The sequence below is a fragment of the Zingiber officinale genome, chromosome 1A (assembly GCF_018446385.1).
Source record: "Zingiber officinale cultivar Zhangliang chromosome 1A, Zo_v1.1, whole genome shotgun sequence".
Classification (NCBI taxonomy): domain Eukaryota; kingdom Viridiplantae; phylum Streptophyta; class Magnoliopsida; order Zingiberales; family Zingiberaceae; genus Zingiber; species Zingiber officinale.
Window position 1 is genome coordinate 120,726,994 of NC_055987.1, and position 18,092 is coordinate 120,745,085.

Below are 18,092 nucleotides of genomic sequence, written 5' to 3' on the forward strand. Positions count from 1 at the left end.
GAGAGTCGTTGAAGCGATGAATCTACCTGGTACCCCCCTGGAAAGGTTCGCACGGGCAGCCGACGAAGAGAGATGACCCGAACGTTGACGCTGTATCTCTGCACACACTCAAATGAGCCCCCCTGTCGTTAGAGACCATAAACCAGGGAAAAAGTCCCCGGGTCAGGCCCTCCGACGCTTAAGTCAGGTACTTTTTCCTCAGAAATCGCAGCAAAAGGACGAGAAGTAAAGGACTAGTGAAAAATGACGAGTGAGCGTACCTGCATAAGCGACAAGACATCCTTTTTTATACTGCAATGGAAGTTTCTGGGGTTGACGGGTGTCAGGAAATGTCAGCTGTCAGACTTTGTCTGGCGATGATGGACACGTGGCTTTTCTTGATAGGCTGGCGGCAAAACCGAAGGTGTCTTGAGCCCCGATTGTTGGCATATTCCCTGACACCTTGATTATTCTCTCTGACAAGCAGTTACGATTCCTTCGCTAATTTGTCCTGTAGTGTCTGACCGACGAGCCTGCGTTCCGAGATCTAGGCTTGCCCTGCCTTTGTCCTCTACTATTTCTGGCCTGCACATCTTGATCGGCACTCTGGGTCTATATCCAGACTTCTACTCTTTGACTTGGATGTCCTGACCTGCGCACTGGGTCTGTAAGAAGACCTCTGATTCTTGGTACAAACGTCCCGACCTGCACGTTGCATCTGTCCGCCGACCCACATCTATCTGCTGTTATCCAAGGCATGAACGTGCCGACCTGCACGCGGGGTCTGTCTACTGACCAACATCTATCTGCTGCTATCCAATACATGAACGTCCCGACCTGCACGCTGGATCTGTCTGTCGACCCACATCTGTCTGCTGTTATCCAAGGCATGAACGATCCGACTTGCACGCTGGGTCTGTCTGCCGACCCACATCTGTCTGCTATTATCCAAGGCATGAACGTCCCGACCTGCACGCTGGGTCTGTTTGCCAACCCCCATCTATCTGCTGCTATCCAATGCATGAACGTCCCGACCTGCACGCTGGGTCTGTCTGCCGACCCCCATCTGTCTACTGTTATCCAAGGCATGAACATCCCGACCTGCATGCTGGATCTGTCTCTGACCTATTGGCCTGTAGTCTCCGTTCTTAGCTATATCTGGCCCTTGGGCCCGTTTATTACTCACTGTCAGGGCTGGTCTTATGATCTCCTCCTTTAACCGCCCTGTCCGCTAAGACTCTGACTTTGGACACGTCAGCTGGACTTTTGACCTTCCTGTTGTCTTCATCAGCTTGACTGCTGACTGGCCACGAAGGCTTGACTTTTGACCTTCCTGTCTTCCACATCAGCTTGACTGCTGACCTGCCACAGAGGCTTGACTTTTGACCTTCCTGTCCTCCAGATCAGCTTGACTGTTGACCTGCCACGGAGACTTGACCTTTGACCTTCCTGTCCTCCAGATCAGCTTGACTGCTGACCTGCCACGGAGGCTTGACTTTTGACCTTCCTGTCCTCTAGATCAGCTTGACTGCTGACCTGCCACGGAGGCTTGATTTTTGACCTTCCTGTCCTCTAGGTCAGCTTGACTTCTGACCCTCTTGGGGCCTTGACTCCTACTCACAGCATCCTATCGACCCCACAAAACACGCACCGTATCACAGTATATTCATCTAGACGTCCTTCAGGTACGAATTCAAATCCTTCACGGGCAAGAAGAAGGTAACCTAGCCCTCGTCCTATTCTGAGATAATCGGTGGCAAGATGACAAGTCAATAATAGCAACAATGGAGGTAGATCTAGCCAGAGAAAGCCAACTTATTTATGTTATTCCAGATATTATGATGACAATTGGGGATTTCTTTAGAAATATCCAATTAACTATAGTGACAAGGGGATATGAAACATGGCAGAATGGTGAAGCCAATTTCCTTATTACCAGAGGATTAATCGGAAGACTCTCTAACACACCAAATGTTGCCTTCGCTTATGAGGTAAGCGGTGTTGTTGATTATTTAACAAGTCATGGAGTGATTGTCCTTCTAGGACGATGATATTCTGTTAGACAACTACAAGGCCTAAACTGAGTGGTACGCCCCACAAATATAATTGTTTCTCTACAACCCGCGGAAGTATCAAGTAGCAACTTACTGGATGGAAGATTATCTATTAGCTTTTCAAATTATAAAGCAGCACCACTTCCACAAGAAGCTACCTACAATAAAAATGATGAAGTTCAAAGCGATGAAGATGAATTAAGGTTGCACACAGTAGCGATCTTAATAGAAGAAGAAGGACTTCTAGTCAAAAGAATATACCACTCAGTAGCACTACCCAGAAGAGCAACTAAAGGAGCGGTTGGCTATGATTTACCAATCAATAGAGCTCAAGACATTCCTGCAAAAGGAAGAACATTATTAACAACAGGACTTAGCATCAAAATGCCAAAAGGAACTTATGCAAGAATTGCAACACGATCCAGCACAGCACTCAAAAAGGAAATTTTAATCAGAGCGGGCATAATAGACTCTGATTACAGAGGTGAAGTAAAAATTCTAGCATTTAATACCACTAACCAAAGTATATTTTTGCAGAAACATGAGTGTATTACGCAATTGATCCTAGAAAATATCTCCACACGAGAGTTATATGAAGTAGAAAGTTTGGATGACACAGCCCGAGGATATGGTGCTTTTGGATCCACATCAAAAGACCATATGGAGGGATTGCAACAACAACTAACATATACATGGCTAAAGACAAAAAAACAAGCAACGATGGGATACTTTAGGAGAACCAAGTGGAAAGTTTGACTATTATGTCACCTATGCGATACCAGAAGCGGCACCGGATCTGCAGCTATCAGAACCCTCATGGGATGATAATCCACCACCACAAAGCAAGCAACTGGCAGATAATATAATCAAAATTCTTTGCCCTCCTGATGTTACTAGTCATCACCCTACGACATATGGTACCTATGCAGGTGATACAAGGTCAGGGCCCTCTTTACACCGGTCCATAGAATACCCTATGACAAAGGATGATGAATTTCTAGCAACCTTCTTTGAGGATACTTCCAACTCTGAAGCAGAAAATATCCAAAATTCCCTGAATGCCTATTTCCCAGACGCAATGGAATGTGGTGGGAAGGAATTACCATACCCTACCAAAATTATTCCAGAAATTCCAGAAATTATAACAGCAGGTCAAGAGTTAGAGGAAAACTGAGAGCTAGAATACCTACAATTGGCAAAACTCTCAGAACAGATATATTCCTCCTCAGCATTACAACATATAGACCCCCATCTGATACAACTATGGGACTGCCTAATTACCCCCGGCGGTAGAAATAGGGGCAAGCTCTGAGCAAAGACCAAATTTTGAAGGATATCGAGGGAATGGTAAATTCAGATCTAAAGGTTATTCGGAACAATGGAATCTACCTTCAGCCTTACACCAAACTGGTGCTATGTTCTTAATCTCATCTGAACTTGGAAATTTTGATGAAGTTTTCATGAGATGGGCAGCAATAGCTCCAGCTGAAGTGCTATATCATTCTCGAAGAGATGACGCGAATCATCGTGTATATGTGCACCGATCAGAGGAAGCAATCTTATGCACGGACAATCATCAGATAGACCGGACGTTTATTTAAGAAGAAAGCTTTCATCAACTACAAAGAAGCAGTATGTAGTATATTCATCAAGGCGTCCTTCAGGTACGAATTCAAATCCTTCACGGGCAAGAAGAAGGTACCCTAGCCCTCGTCCTATTCTGAGATAATCGGTGGCAAGATGACAGGTCAATAATAGCTACAATGGAGGTAGATCTAGCCAGAGGAAGCCAGCTTATTTATGTTATTCCAAATATTATGATGACAATTGGGGATTTCTTTAGAAATATCCAATTAACTATAGTGACAAGGGGATATGAAACATGGCAGAATGGTGAAGCCAATTTCCTTATTACCATAGGATTAATCGGAAGACTCTCTAACACACCAAATGTTGCCTTCGCTTATGAGGTAAGCGGTGTTGTTGATTATTTAACAAGTCATGGAGTGATTGCCCTTCCAGGACGACAATATTCTGCTAGACAACTACAAGGCCTAAACTGGGTGGTACGCCCTACAAATATAGTTGTTCCTCTACAACCCGGGGAAGTATCAAGTAGCAATTTACTGGATGGAAGATTATCTATTAGTTTTTCAAATTATAAAGCAGCGCCACTTCCACAAGAAGCTACCTACAACAAAAATGATGATGAAGTTCCAAGCGATGAAGATGAATTAAGGTTGCACACAGTAGCAGTCTTAATAGAAGAAGAAGGACTTCTAGTCAAAAGAATATACCCCTCAGCAGCACTACCCAGAAGAGCAACTAAAGGAGCAGCTGACTATGATTTACCAATCAATAGAGCTCAAGACATTCCTACAAAAGGAAGAACATTATTAACAACAAGACTTAGCATCAAAACGCCAAGAGGAACTTATGCAAGAATTGCAGCACGATCTAGCGCAACACTCAAAAAGGGAATTTTAATCGGAGCGGGCGTAATAGACTCTGATTACAGAGGTGAAGTCAAAATTCTAGCATTTAATACCACTAACCAAAGTATATTTTTGCAGAAACATGAGTGTATTGCGCAATTGATCCTAGAAAATATCTCCACACCAGAGGTATATGAAGTAAAAAGTTTGGATGACACAGCCCGAGGATATGGTGCTTTTGGATCCACATCAAAAGACCATATGGAGGGATTGCAACAACAGCTAACATATACATGGCCAAAGACAAAAAACAAGCAACGATGGGGTACTTTAGGAGAACCAAGTGGAAAGTTTGACTATTATGTCAACTATGCGATACCAAAAGCGGCACCAGATCTGCAGCTATCAGAACCCTCATGGGATGATAATCCACCACCACAAAGCAAGCAGCTGGCAGATAATATAATCAAAATTCTTTGCCCTCCTGATGTTACTAGTCATCACCCTGCGACATATGGTACCTATGCAGGTGATACAGGGTCAGGGCCCTCTTTACACCGGTCCATAGAATACCCTATGACAAAGGATGATGAATTTCTAGCAACCTTCTTTGAGGATACTTCCAACTCTGAAGCAGAAAATATCCAAAATTCCCTGAATGCCTATTTCCCAGACGCAATGGAAGGTGGTGGGAAGGAATTACCATACCCTACCAAAATTATTCCAGAAATTATAGCAGCAGGTCAAGAGTTAGAGGAAAACTGAGAGCTAGAATACCCACAATTAGCAAAACTCTCAGAATAGATATATTCCTCCTCAGCATTACAACATATAGACCCCCATCTGATACAACTATGGGACTGCCTAATTACCCCCGGCAGTAGAAATAGGGGCAGACTTTGAGCAAAGACCAAATTTTGAAGGATATCGAGGAAATGGTAAATTCAGATCTAAAGGTTATTCGGAACAATGGAATCTACCTTCAGCCTTGCACCAAATTGGTGCTATGTTCTTAATCCCATCTGAACTTGGAAATTTTGATGAAGTTTTCATGAGATGAGAGTCAATTATAAAAAAATCTAGTTTCACTACAGGGGTTCACTGATACAACTAGCAAAGCTGAGTTTATAGAGAACCTATTGGGGGAAGTAGAAAAGTTAGCTTGGATCCAATGGCGGATGTCTTACCCTAATCAAGAACTGCTGAATAATGCTCATGGATCCTCAGGAACACAAAATATTATTTCACAGATAAGGATTGTTTTCATGCTTGAAGATCCATATTAAGGATCCACACTTATCCAGGAAGAAGCCTATAAGGATCTAGAACATTTATCTTGCAACAACTTAAAAGATATTCTCCAAATTTTGAATGACTATTTGCGACTAGCTTCAAAACCAGGGCGGCTATTCACAAGCCCTGAATTATCTGAGAAACTTTGGGCAAAGATGTCTGGTGACTTAGGGAGAAGAATCAAGGCAGCCTTTGAGAATAAATATCAAGGAAATACTATTAGAGTAATTCTCATAATTTTATTTGTCTACAGATATCTGGAGAATGAATGCAAAGATGCAGCATTCAAAAGAGCTCTAAAAGATCTATCCTTTTGTAGTAAAATCCCTATCCCTGGTTACTACAAAACACCGGAAAGAAAATATGGTGTACGTAAGTCCAGAACCTACAAAGGGAACCTCATTCATCGCATGCAAGGATAGAAAAAACGAAGCACCTTGTGAGGAACAAAAAATGTAAATGTTTTCTTTGTGACATAAATTGACACATGCGGAAAAAGAAAGCAAGAGATGGAATTGATTCTATAATTTGTGGTCCTCTTCAACTACAATGATGTTCTTTTTGCATGGTTCATGTTACCATTCTATCCTCGGATGGGTCTAATGGTTAGCACATGAAGTGTTGTCATCATGAGATCTGGGGTTCGAATCTCGATAAAATCGAGATAAATACCTCCCATATGTACTAGTCACTATTCCAAAGACTAGTAGTCGTCCGTGATTTATCTCCTCTATGTTAATCCTGAAACGATTGACGGGGACGCTAGGGACAAATATATTCGTCTTTTGCCACCATATTACTTGTATGAATACTGCTATTAAGGTATGCAGCAGATGGTAATTGGTGCCTTGTTGAAGACATGATGATCCTTGTGATGATGTTAAATGCAGTGTCGATGACTGAACTTGTTGCAGCGAAGTATAACACTTTGTGAAAATGTTCAATTCTATGAACATAAACTTATATACAATAGTGTGAAAAAAAAAGCATAGACGTAAAAATAAAACTTTGTTAAGGAAGCATAACACAACAATGCGATTCTACATTCTGTAATTAATTTTGCATATGAACAGAATGATCATTTGCCAAGTTTTCTGAACCAATACATGGAAATTAATGTTTTTAAAAAGACAGCAGCTCTTGCGTGATCTTAGAACTCCATTAAAATATTCCCATGGATGAAGTATTCTGAGAGATTGTGCTGCAGCAGAGGATCACACGATTTTATTCCCTGACAGAAGCTTACACGGAAAAGCATTTTAGGCGGTCTTTCCCTTATTTTCTTCTTCCTCTTTCATCTTCTTTTCCCATCTACGCTTCTGCAAAATGAAAAAGACAAAAAAAGATTAACATTTGATTAGAATATCAACCACCGCAAGACACCCAAAAAAAAAAACTTGTGTCCCAACAGCTTGGGTTGGTCAGAATTTGATCAAGAAAATCTTTTTTTAAAAAAAAAATGCATTATATAGTGCATTAAACATTAAATCGTATAAATCTGAGATGTGGGGACTTAATAGTTAATTCCACTTTGTGGTAAGAGAGACATGGCTACTACCACTATTAAGTTGTGGTGGCCTTACACTTTCTTTAATGAAAGGATTTTTCAACACTACAAGCATTTGTGTTGTGACATCCTTGGGCTCAAATATGCAAGTGATCATACATAAAAGCTCCACACTGACATAAGTTCAGTTACATGACTTCCCAAGAGAATAAGAAGAGTAAAATTATTTATGTTTATGCCACTACATTGATAAATAGCCCTAAAATTCAGACGTCAAGTAATTCAGGGGACTTTGCTTCTACTAGAAGTAACTGAAAGCAAAATAGTAACAGCGTGCAAGTTCAGTTGCCTACAACTTTGTTCGAGTATAATGTGCTTACCACTTCTCTATCAAGAAGCAAGTTCTTAAACAAATTGAGAAATAATGGGAGTGAAGTTCTACAAGATTTAGGATACCCTAGTCTGGTCACACAGATGTGAGCCATTGAAGAGGATTTATAGGTTTACAGAATTGAACTACAATTAACTTAAGATTGGGCATTTAAGTCAATGGCCAGCCTAACGAGTTGGTATTTTCTCATTTGGATGAGTTATAATGAGCAGATTTTATCCTAAAGGTGCTTGGAAAGAATAGTCTATATAATAGTGGTGGAGGCGTCATTGAACTTTGCATGTTGCAGATTGGAAGTGATTCTCTACTTGGATCTTGGCAGCAACATCAAGCGTTGAATGTGCAGTTTATAACACCCTACTTCAGATCAAAAAACAATTGCACACCTATATATAACAGTGAATAACTTTGTTATACCCAATTTCTGAACTAAAATGCCTAGGACCAGGACCAAATTAATAGTAATTTGTTCATTAAAGCATATAGAACCCTTTTATTAGTCCACAATTTTTTTAAACTAGGCGTCATAATCTCTCATTATTTATGTCTTGTCCCTATTATAATCCAATCTCCAACTCATAGTTTAAAGTTATCTCTAACCAGAGGCATATATAGGGCCCAAAAAAGGCTCTGCTATCGCACATGCAGCCTATGCCAAACATTTCACCACGTCTATAAATAAGTCCATTTTGACATAACTCCTCTAGAAGAGAACTTAACTTTGTCAGGCTCAATATTGAACCATAATTCTTCAGTCAAAGTTAATGGTAATGCATTCATCTGTGCTTATAAAGCCTCTTAACTAATTCACAACTTGTCATGCAGACCAACTAGGGTATTAAAAAAGTGCACATGATAAATCAATTTATCACAAATAAAGTGAAAAACTTGCACAGAATATATTAAAAATATTATTGGCTACTCTTTGCAGATAGGCTAACAACACAGTTGGAAGAAGAGTAAATGTGAATCCTAGATGACCTTTCACGTGATGTGCCAATGTCCGATTATTAGCACCACTTCGGTGGTTTGTGCATTATTGTGGAAGGACAGAGCAATCTCAGGTGCAATATGGTTTCTCTTGGTTTTCAATACAATGATATGAATGCAGTAGATACATAAGGTCAAACACTCTCTGAGACTATACAATAGGAAGTCACTAGTCAAATGATTTCACTGGATAAACATTACTCACAATATCGATGGTAAAAATCATGAAATTCTCCTATGAAGAATCAGCTAAGCCAATTGATCAGTGAGAGCTATTGGGTAACCTACCAAATTATTTCACTTTCTTTTTGAGGAAACATAGTAGGATTTCACTTGGTAATCCAAAATTAGATTACTATGAGAAAGCCCTTACAGTCCACCACGCTTCAAGCACCAATAGAACTATGGAACTACAGTATCAATTTCAGTTACATTATTGTGAGCAAGCCCTTAGAATTCGTCACACTTCATGCACCAATAAAAGTATGGGACTACAGTATAAGTTTCAGCAAGCTATATGATTGGAACATTAGCCATCACCACCACTACCACCACCATCATCATGGCATTTTTCTTCCAACTATTTGGATCAGTTACATGAATCTTATCTCTCCATTGAGTTCTATGTAAGACACGACTGAAACATTAACCAAGTAATCATAAAGCATAAAGAAGCAATTCCTAGGCAGTCATTCAGACTACTTAGATGTATATTTTCACCCAACCATTCCTCTAGTAGACAGCCTCTACCCTCCCAACAAAGTGAAGCCCAAACAACTCAACTCTGTAAGTTAAATTTTAACAACCGCCTAACTGGCTGTTACCAGCTCACCATGCACTATCCCTATAGAAACCAACGATTTTCCTTGCTTCAAAACAGTGACTTGGTAAAATTCACTAGCCATGAGGTTGCAAGTTAGAAGATGGTAAATCTATCATCAGACACAGTGCTTTTCTTGCTGTTTGAAAGGCAATTTGCATATAAAGTATTTTACTTTCAATGTTAACCAAGACTGCATTCTTATTTCATAAAACAGCCTTAAAGAATCATTAATTACCATTGAATACAATGAAAAAAAAGCATCTTGTGTTTTTTAGTATAAATTAGAAGCAAGTGTAACATTGTCGAAAATAGATGTATAACCTAGTGGTGTGAATTTGATTTGTTTTAATTTTTCTTGTGAAAAAAAAAAGTAGTTTGACTGAAAGAGAGGAGTTTCTATGTAATTCTCCACAATCTCGTTTGCATTTCTAGCAAGCTCTTGTTAAAACAGTTTTATCAAAGATTCTCACGCATAAAAAATGTTTGATTAAAGAAGCTGTTTATTATCATCTTATGCACTTATGAATCTATGAAAGCACCGGTAAAGTCCAGCTTGTGCTAGCCAATACCAGCAAAACTTCAATCCTTGTTTCTCACAATGCAACTAATGAAAGGTACTCGTAGGACTGCGACAAGCAAAATAAATCACTAAACCAATTTTCTGTATGAATGCTGACCTTGTAAGCGAGAAGCATGTCAGGCATCTTCTTCATCAATTCAGCAGTATGCGCCCGCCTGGTGAAATAAAATAGGAAATAAAGCATCAAGAAAACAATGAAAACACAACTATATGATAGATATCTCGAAGGGAAGCGCACTTCTCCGCAGACACGCGGTCGCATTTGTGTCCCTTCCTCTTGTTCCTCATCTCCTTCCTAGGCGGATCGTAAGGCCAATCCCTGACCACACCCCGAAATCGGAAAAAAAAAATCAACAGCAGTACACAAGAACCCCCTTTTAGGAGCGAAAAGAAAGGAGTACGAACTCTCCGGCGATAAGGACCTCCTTCCGCAGACGTGCTCGCTTGCGGGCACTGATCGCTAGGGGCTTCCAGGCGCCTAGTTCCCAGTAGCCCCATACCCCTTTGGCGAGTTCGTCCTTGTGCTTGGCGAGCTTCTCCCTCCACGTATACTGGTAGCCCTTGGCCACTGCCACCGCCTTCACTGCGGCCGCCGCCAACTTGCCTGCCATTAGACCGACGAGAGCAGAGAATGATCCCTCCGGCAGTACACCGTTAGGTCGAGCAATTGTATGCAAGTGGATTTGGGCTTCTTCAAAGGTCAAACAGGCCGGCCCATGTTATCACAGTGGTGCAATCACTTTTTATAAAATATTCATATCTATACAAAATTAATTAATTTTAAATTCGTAAAAAAAATAATTTTATAAATTATTTAGCAATATAAAAAATAATCACGTTGTAAAAAGGTTTTTTTAATCAAAAGCACACATAATTTCTTAAGATACCTATGATTGATTGAACAATCTTAATTTTAATAAAACATAAACACGCCCATAAAATAAATATAATTTCAACTTATGAGAAATTAATTTTATAGAAACTAAATAATATAAATGATCCGGTGGTAAGAACGGAGGATGCCGGGCCGAACGGAAGGATGCCCTGCCGAACAAAGGATGCCGGGCCGAACGGAAGGATGCCGGGCCGAACGGAAGGATGCCCTGCCGAACGGAGGATGCCGGGCCGAACGGAAGGATGCCCTGCCGAACGGAAGCATGCCGGGCCGAACGAAAGGATGCCGGGCCGAACGGAAGCATGCCGGGCTGAACGGAAGCATGTCAGGCTGAACGGAATAATGCAGGGCCGAACGGAAGGATGCCCTGCCGAACGGAAGGATGCCGAGCCGACCTGACATTCGGCCAGGAGCTTCCCGGGCCGGACAGAAGACAACCCGACCATGGGCGGGTTTCCGACGCTCATAGTGAAAAGGGTCACCTGGCCGAGCGGATAGCCCGCTCGGCCAAAGCATAAAGCATCGTTGCTGTGGAACACTCTCAGCTGAGCACCCGGTCGGACCGATACCTACGCCCAGTCGGACCTATGCCTGCCGAGCGGCTGACCGCTCGGCACGGGAACAGAAGAGACAAGGACAAAGGAAACGTCGGGGGGACATCTCCTGACAGCAGGTATGTTCAACGACCAGGTCATACGCAAGATCTTACAACAGAGGATCCCGCTGTCTCATCATAGATGTGCTCGGACTGTAGCAGTATAGTGTCAGGTAAGCTCTTCTGACAAGCTCATATCGAGGTATGGACAGAGGACACGTATGCACCTCGGTATGTGTGCCCGAGCCTCTTCACAACTCTATATAAAGGGTCCTTATCCTTCGCCGGAGGTATGCTTTCTTTGAGATTCGGAGCCACCTTTTGCTGTCTGCCTGCCTGACTTGAGCGTCGGAGGGTCGTCGCCTGGAACCCCTTCTCGCCCCGACTTCTGTGCAGGTTCGCCGGAGTTTCGTACGATCAGTCGTCGATCCACGTCAGCTACCCGGAGAGCGCCACATGCCCAGCGTCCGTTGATTCAGCGTTCAGACAGGATCAATTTGGCGCCGTCTGTGGGAACGCTCCTGCATCCAATCGGAAGCAATGGACGAAGCTGGACGACCGCACACGGTGATGCTCTCCACGAAGGAGCTCGACGCTCTAATGAAGGCAAGAACAGCTAAGCTCGTGGAGCAACAGAGAGAGAATGCGCAAGCCGAGCGGCTGAAGCAACAAACAACGTCAACATCAGGTGGCCGAGCGGATGCAATGATTCCCGAGCGGACGCCTCCCCCGAGACAATGATCCAACCGGCATTCAAGGGGGAGCACCGCCGAGCGGATGAAGATGGATTGGGACTTGGATCAACCATGAAGCGCAAATTATATCCAGCCTTTCCGGGGCAGGGTGAAAGGTGCACCAATATAATGTGTGTTGTATATTTTCCGTTTGGCTGTATATTTGAAATGCAGGAAGCAAAATGTTAAACGCAATTGGCATTATCTGCCGAGCGGCCTATCTCCATGATGTATAAGATCCGAGGCACCGACTCAATGTCGAAGACCCCGGGCCGATCGGCCGGGTGTAAAAAATATCCGACCCAAGCCATCGAAGACGAAGACCCCTCGCCGCTCGGTAGGGCGTATGTCATCAGTGTTAAAGTTAGCCTTAAAGGTCGTCGAGCTCCGACGTTAAAAATCGAGAGACGAGCCGGCGTCTATAAACCCTCCGAGCGAAAGACCGTCGAGCTCCGACGTTAAAAATCGAGAGACGAGCCAGCGTCTATAAACCCTCCGAGCGGAAGACCGTCGAGCTCCGACGTTAAAATTCGAGAGACGAGCCGGCGTCTATAAACCCTCCGAGCGGAAGACCGTCGAGCTCCGACGTTAAAAATCGAGAGACGAGCCGGCGTCTATAAATCCTCCGAGCGGAATACCGTCGAGCTCCGACGTTAAAAATCGAGAGACGAGCCGGCGTCTATAAACCCTCCGAGCGGAATACCCTCCGACGTTAAAAATCGAGAGACGAACCGGCGTCTATAAACCCTCCGAACGGAAGACCGTCGAGCTCCGACGTTAAAAATCGAGAGACGAGCCGGCGTCTATAAACCCTCCGAGCGGAAGACCGTCGAGCTCTGACGTTAAAAATCGAGAGACGAGCCAGCGTCTATAAACCCTCCGAGCGGAAGGCCGTCGAGCTCCGACGTTAAATATCGAGAGTCGGACCGGCGACTATAAACCCTCCGGCCGGAAGTAATGCTGTTTAGCGGTAATTCCAGTTAAAGCCATGCATGTATTCAACTAAGCGAGTCCGGTGGACCAAGTGTGCAAGCGGGCCGGTTACCAAGAGTACCCCGTAAACATCTGACGAAAATCCCATTTGCGAAACGAGATATATTCAGCCGAGCGGACTAGCTATACAAAATAATTCGTGAGAAATCCCTTGCAAAACGCAAGAGAGGTAGGATGAGAGGTGATTAACGAGGAGAAGCGGAGGATGGTTTCTTGGATGCGCCGCTCGGCACTACGGGCGTCCAGTCAGTCGGACTATGCGCCTCCTTCGACTAGACTTGAAGGGGAGGCATGTGATCTGGTGGTAAGAACGGAGGATGCCGGGCCGAACGGAAGGATGCCCTGCCGAACGAAGGATGCCAGGCTGAACGGAAGGATGTCGGGCCGAACGGAAGGATGCCCTGCCGAACGGAGGATGTCGGGGCGAACGGAAGGATGCCCTGCCGAACGGAAGCATGTCGGGCCGAACGGAAGCATGCCCTGCCGAACGGAAGGATGCCGGGCCGAACGGAAGCATGCCGGGCTGAACGGAAGCATGCCGGGCTGAACGGAAGAATGCAGGGCCGAACGGAAGGATGCAGGGCCGAACGGAAGGATGCCCTGCCGAACGGAAGGATGCCGAGCCGACCTGACATTCGGCCAGGAGCTTCCCGGGCCGGACAGAAGACAACCCGACCATGGGCGGGTTTCCGACGCTCATAGTGAAAAGGGTCACCTGGCCGAGCGGATAGCCCGCTCGGCCGAAGCATAAAGCATCGTTGCTGTGGAACACTCTCAGCCGAGCACTCGGTCGGACCGATACCTACGCCCGGTCGGACCTATGCCTGCTGAGCGGCTGGCCGCTCGGCACGGGAACAGAAGAGACAAGGACAAAGGAAACATCGGGGGAACATCTCCTGACAGCGGGTATGTTCAACGACCAGGCCATACGCAAGATCTTACAACAGATGATCCAGCTGTCTCATCATAGATGTGCTCGGACTGTAGCAGTATGGTGTCAGGTAAGCTCTTCTGACAAGCTCATACCGAGGTATGGACAGAGGACACGTATGCACCTCGGTATGTGTGCCCGAGCCTCTTCACAACTCTATATAAAGGGTCCTTATCCTTCGCCGGAGGTACACATTCTTTGATATTCGGAGCCACCTTTTGCTGTCCGCTTGCCTGACTTGAGCGTCGGAGGGTCGTCGCCGGGAACCCCTTCCCGGCCCGACTTCTGTGCAGGTTCACCGGAGGTCCGTGCGGACAGTCAAGAGATCTACGTCAGCCGTTTGGAGAGCGCTACGTGCCCAGCGTCCGTTGATTCAGCGTTCGGATAGGATCAATAAATATAATATAATTGTAGAAAATATTTAACAAAGTAAAAAATAATTTTTTGAAAAAAATTGACATCATTTGATAAAAATAAAAGGGCCCATAAAATAAATATAATTTCAACTTATGTGAAATTAATTTTATAGAAACTCAATAATATAAATATAATATAATTGTAGAAAATATTTAACAAAGTAAAAAATAATAATTTAAAAAAAATAACATCATTTGATAAAAATAAAAGGGGAACTTTTGAAAGTAGGTGCATTTTTTAATTTTTTACTCGTAATATTTTAATCTACATTGGAAAACTTATTGAATAAAAATAATATTTAAATCAGTGAAAATATACAAAAAAGTTATTTCAAATTTTTAGTAAAATGAGACAGTGACAAAAATAAAGTTTGTTAATCAAGGGATCATTTTTCAGTTAATTTTTCATCCGTAAATTATTTTGTTTATTCATCCGCGTAATAGAATTATTCATCTTATCAATTCACTTACAAATCCATTTATTTGGTTAGGTCGACTGCAGCCCAAAGTGGGCTAACAAATACATTTTAAATGAGTTTTTTTATATAATTCAGATGTACATATCTTTACATACTCAATTAATTATTTTGTCTTGATTCACCCATCAAACAAAAGCGTGACTTCTCGTCCGGTCTCAAATCTTTCATCCCATTTGTTTGATTAATCTATTGAGCATTGTTCATGTCCGAAAGTAGCAGGATGGAAAGTTAGAATGGGGGTGGTTTCACTAATTAATTATAAATCTCGCTTCACTTTATAAAATAAGTAATGTTAGTATTAAGTTAGGGAAGGGATTTTCGGTATCGGCCCTTCGATGTTCAAGTTAGTAATCAGAACTATAGAAGAAGCGGAGCAACAGTAGAATTAGCACTAAACAGTAATAATGCGTACCTCCGTCAGTAATAGACTCCCCTTTATATAGAGCTCTGGTAGACGACGTATACGTTTCTCGATGCGTAGGCGCGTTCTCTAATATATTCTATGAAAGGACCTGTCAAGAAAGTACCTCTGACATCATACCTTAACAGGGTATACATATCTCTGACAAGACAGTAGAAGTTTCCGTCGTACGATCTATTTATCGACTATGTCTCATGTCAGCGGCACTATCTCCCAAAAAGATGTTGAGAGATACTACAGTGGTCTCGTTGCTTGGCCGAGCGGGATAGCAACTCAGTTGGGGCTCCGCTCCATCCATGGCCAGGTCTCGTTGCTTAGCCGAGCGGGGTAGTCGCCTGGCCGAGACCCCTCCACTCTGTCGACCTCAGTTGCTCTTCCATACATGTGGCATAAAGGCGATTCGCTCGCCCCCAGCGCCCCCGTCAACCCGTCAGTTGCTCTTCCATACATGACTGTGTAGCAATATGCCCTCCCCCGTTCGAACAAGCTAGTTGATCTCCTTCATCGTTCTGCTGCTTTGTACTGAGTGTCGACTGTCTTACGTATCATCCCGAGCTAGACGTGTGGTCTGCTCGGACATGCCTCCCACCGGTCGTGCCCTGACTGTCCTAATCGGCCGTTGTAATTGTCCTCTGTTCGGCCCTTTGGCACCTGGACGGTAACCACCTTGACTTTGACCTCTACCTTGGCAATTGACCCCGTGCCATGTGGGTCTCCCTCAATCGCCGCATCACAAGCCTCCCCCTCAAGTCTAGTCGAAGGAGGCTATAAGTATGACTGATTGGACCAATAGAGTCTTTGGCGGTTTCCACGGTTTCGTCGTTCAGCTTCATATTGCCAGGCTAGGCCCGCAACTGCCACTCAGACCATGCCTTTCAAAGTAGATTGTACCTCGGTCGTTTGGCCGTGTGCTAATCCTTTATCTGTGCTTGGTTGGGACGATGAACGACAACACTTGGCGAATTTTCTTCTTTCCTTGTGCCTCCTCGGTTGAACGTCTTGACGTCATCCAGATTTCTTAAAGACCGTGTAAATCTTTGATCATTATGGTCGAGCATGAGGTCATACCTTTAATTAAGCCTCATTAATGACTCCCAGTGATTGAACGCCACGTGTCCCCATTTCTGTCGCCGCATGTTTGACGTGATAGGCGGATATCCGCTGGCGACGCAACAGGCGCCTGTTCAAATTCAACGGCTAGATCTTCTCCTAATTTTTCGCAACCCTAGATCAGACGGCTCAAGTAGATCGACCGTGAGGCTTATAAACCTGCGTGTGTTGCCATCTTCTTCCTTCCTCACACTTTCGTCTTAGAGCTTTCTCCGTGACGCCTCACTTCTTCTTCTTCTCCGACGATCTTTCCCTTAAACTCCTTCACTTTTTCTCATTTGAATCTATTCATTATTCTTCCTCGCCTCTGTTTTCAAGTCAGTTCTTCTCAGCCCTCCGTCCCCGTCCCTGGGCTCTTGTATACTTCTACCGAGTCTAAGTTCGATGGGGACGATGTTGAGAGCCTAACATCTGCCTACCCAATTCCTTCCGGCTACCAAATTGTCATTCCTTCTTGGTGGGATATGCCCGATGCGGTGTGTGCTAAAACATGTTTCGTAAACATACGCAGCAGAAAATAAAACAATAATAATTCCTAAATTATTACATCACACGTACCACACGCATACAAGGATACAACATGTCAAACATAATCGGATAATTAAAATTTTTACGGAAAGTAAATTTATGCTAGGTGTATCTTACGGATGACCTGTTACGAAAAGGGTATCAACCGTAGTGATGTTGTCGAACCTCATCTCTATTCGTATCCATGCCGAGCTCCTCAAGACAACTCCTTAAGTACAAGCCTCTCCTTCAAAAGTTACTAGCCACGAGCGAAGAAGAGTGATCAATAGGAAAAGAAAGAGAAGCACACAACGAAAAGATTTCTTCCTTGTGATGGTCATGACAACAAGGGGAAGGGCTTCCCCTTGTTGGCGGCGTCAAAGAGAGATGGGAGAGGGAGAAGAGAAAAGAAATTGGGTTAAGGTTTTTCAAAAATCTTACAAGCCAATTAATAATCTCATGTGAATTAAGTCAAATAAAAGTTAATCAATAAATCATTGATAATGATTAACTATTATTGAATTAATAATAATAATTTCATTTAGCCTAAAATTTTAACTTAATACACCTAAATCTAAGGTTATTTTTTATTAATGATTAATTAAACTTAAGTGAGCAATCATAATGAGGTGTAAATAATATATTTGATAAACATTTGTATTATGAATAGTAAATTCCCTAGACACCAAGATAGAAATCTTTGTTGCTAACAAAGATAACCAAAAAGTGCTACGTTAAGGGAGAGCAAGGGCCTTGAAAGTATGTTGCACAATTTAATATGTCCAAACCCTAGTACAACTTAAGGAGATGAAAGGGTTCAATTATTTTGAAAATATGTTAAAACATTGATGTAGAATTTTTTTAAAAGAAAATCAACTTACGAAAAAGTATTTGCTTTTAGAAAGTTTTTGAAAAATCAAATCATTTTTTTTTACAATTTTTCTTCCACTTTGAAAATC

General features: G+C 43.1%; 1 protein-coding gene across 1 annotated transcript; it reads right to left on the bottom strand.

The window, feature by feature from the left end:
* Positions 1-6,750: 6,750 nt before the first annotated feature.
* Positions 6,751-10,725, bottom strand: LOC122029531. Its single transcript, XM_042588559.1, has 4 exons — positions 10,458-10,725; positions 10,291-10,371; positions 10,150-10,207; positions 6,751-7,080 (listed from the first exon to the last, which is right to left on the bottom strand). Exons 1-4 carry the CDS (start codon positions 10,661-10,663, stop codon positions 7,021-7,023), a joined length of 405 nt encoding a protein of 134 aa, XP_042444493.1. The 5' UTR covers positions 10,664-10,725; the 3' UTR covers positions 6,751-7,020.
* Positions 10,726-18,092: the final 7,367 nt, after the last annotated feature.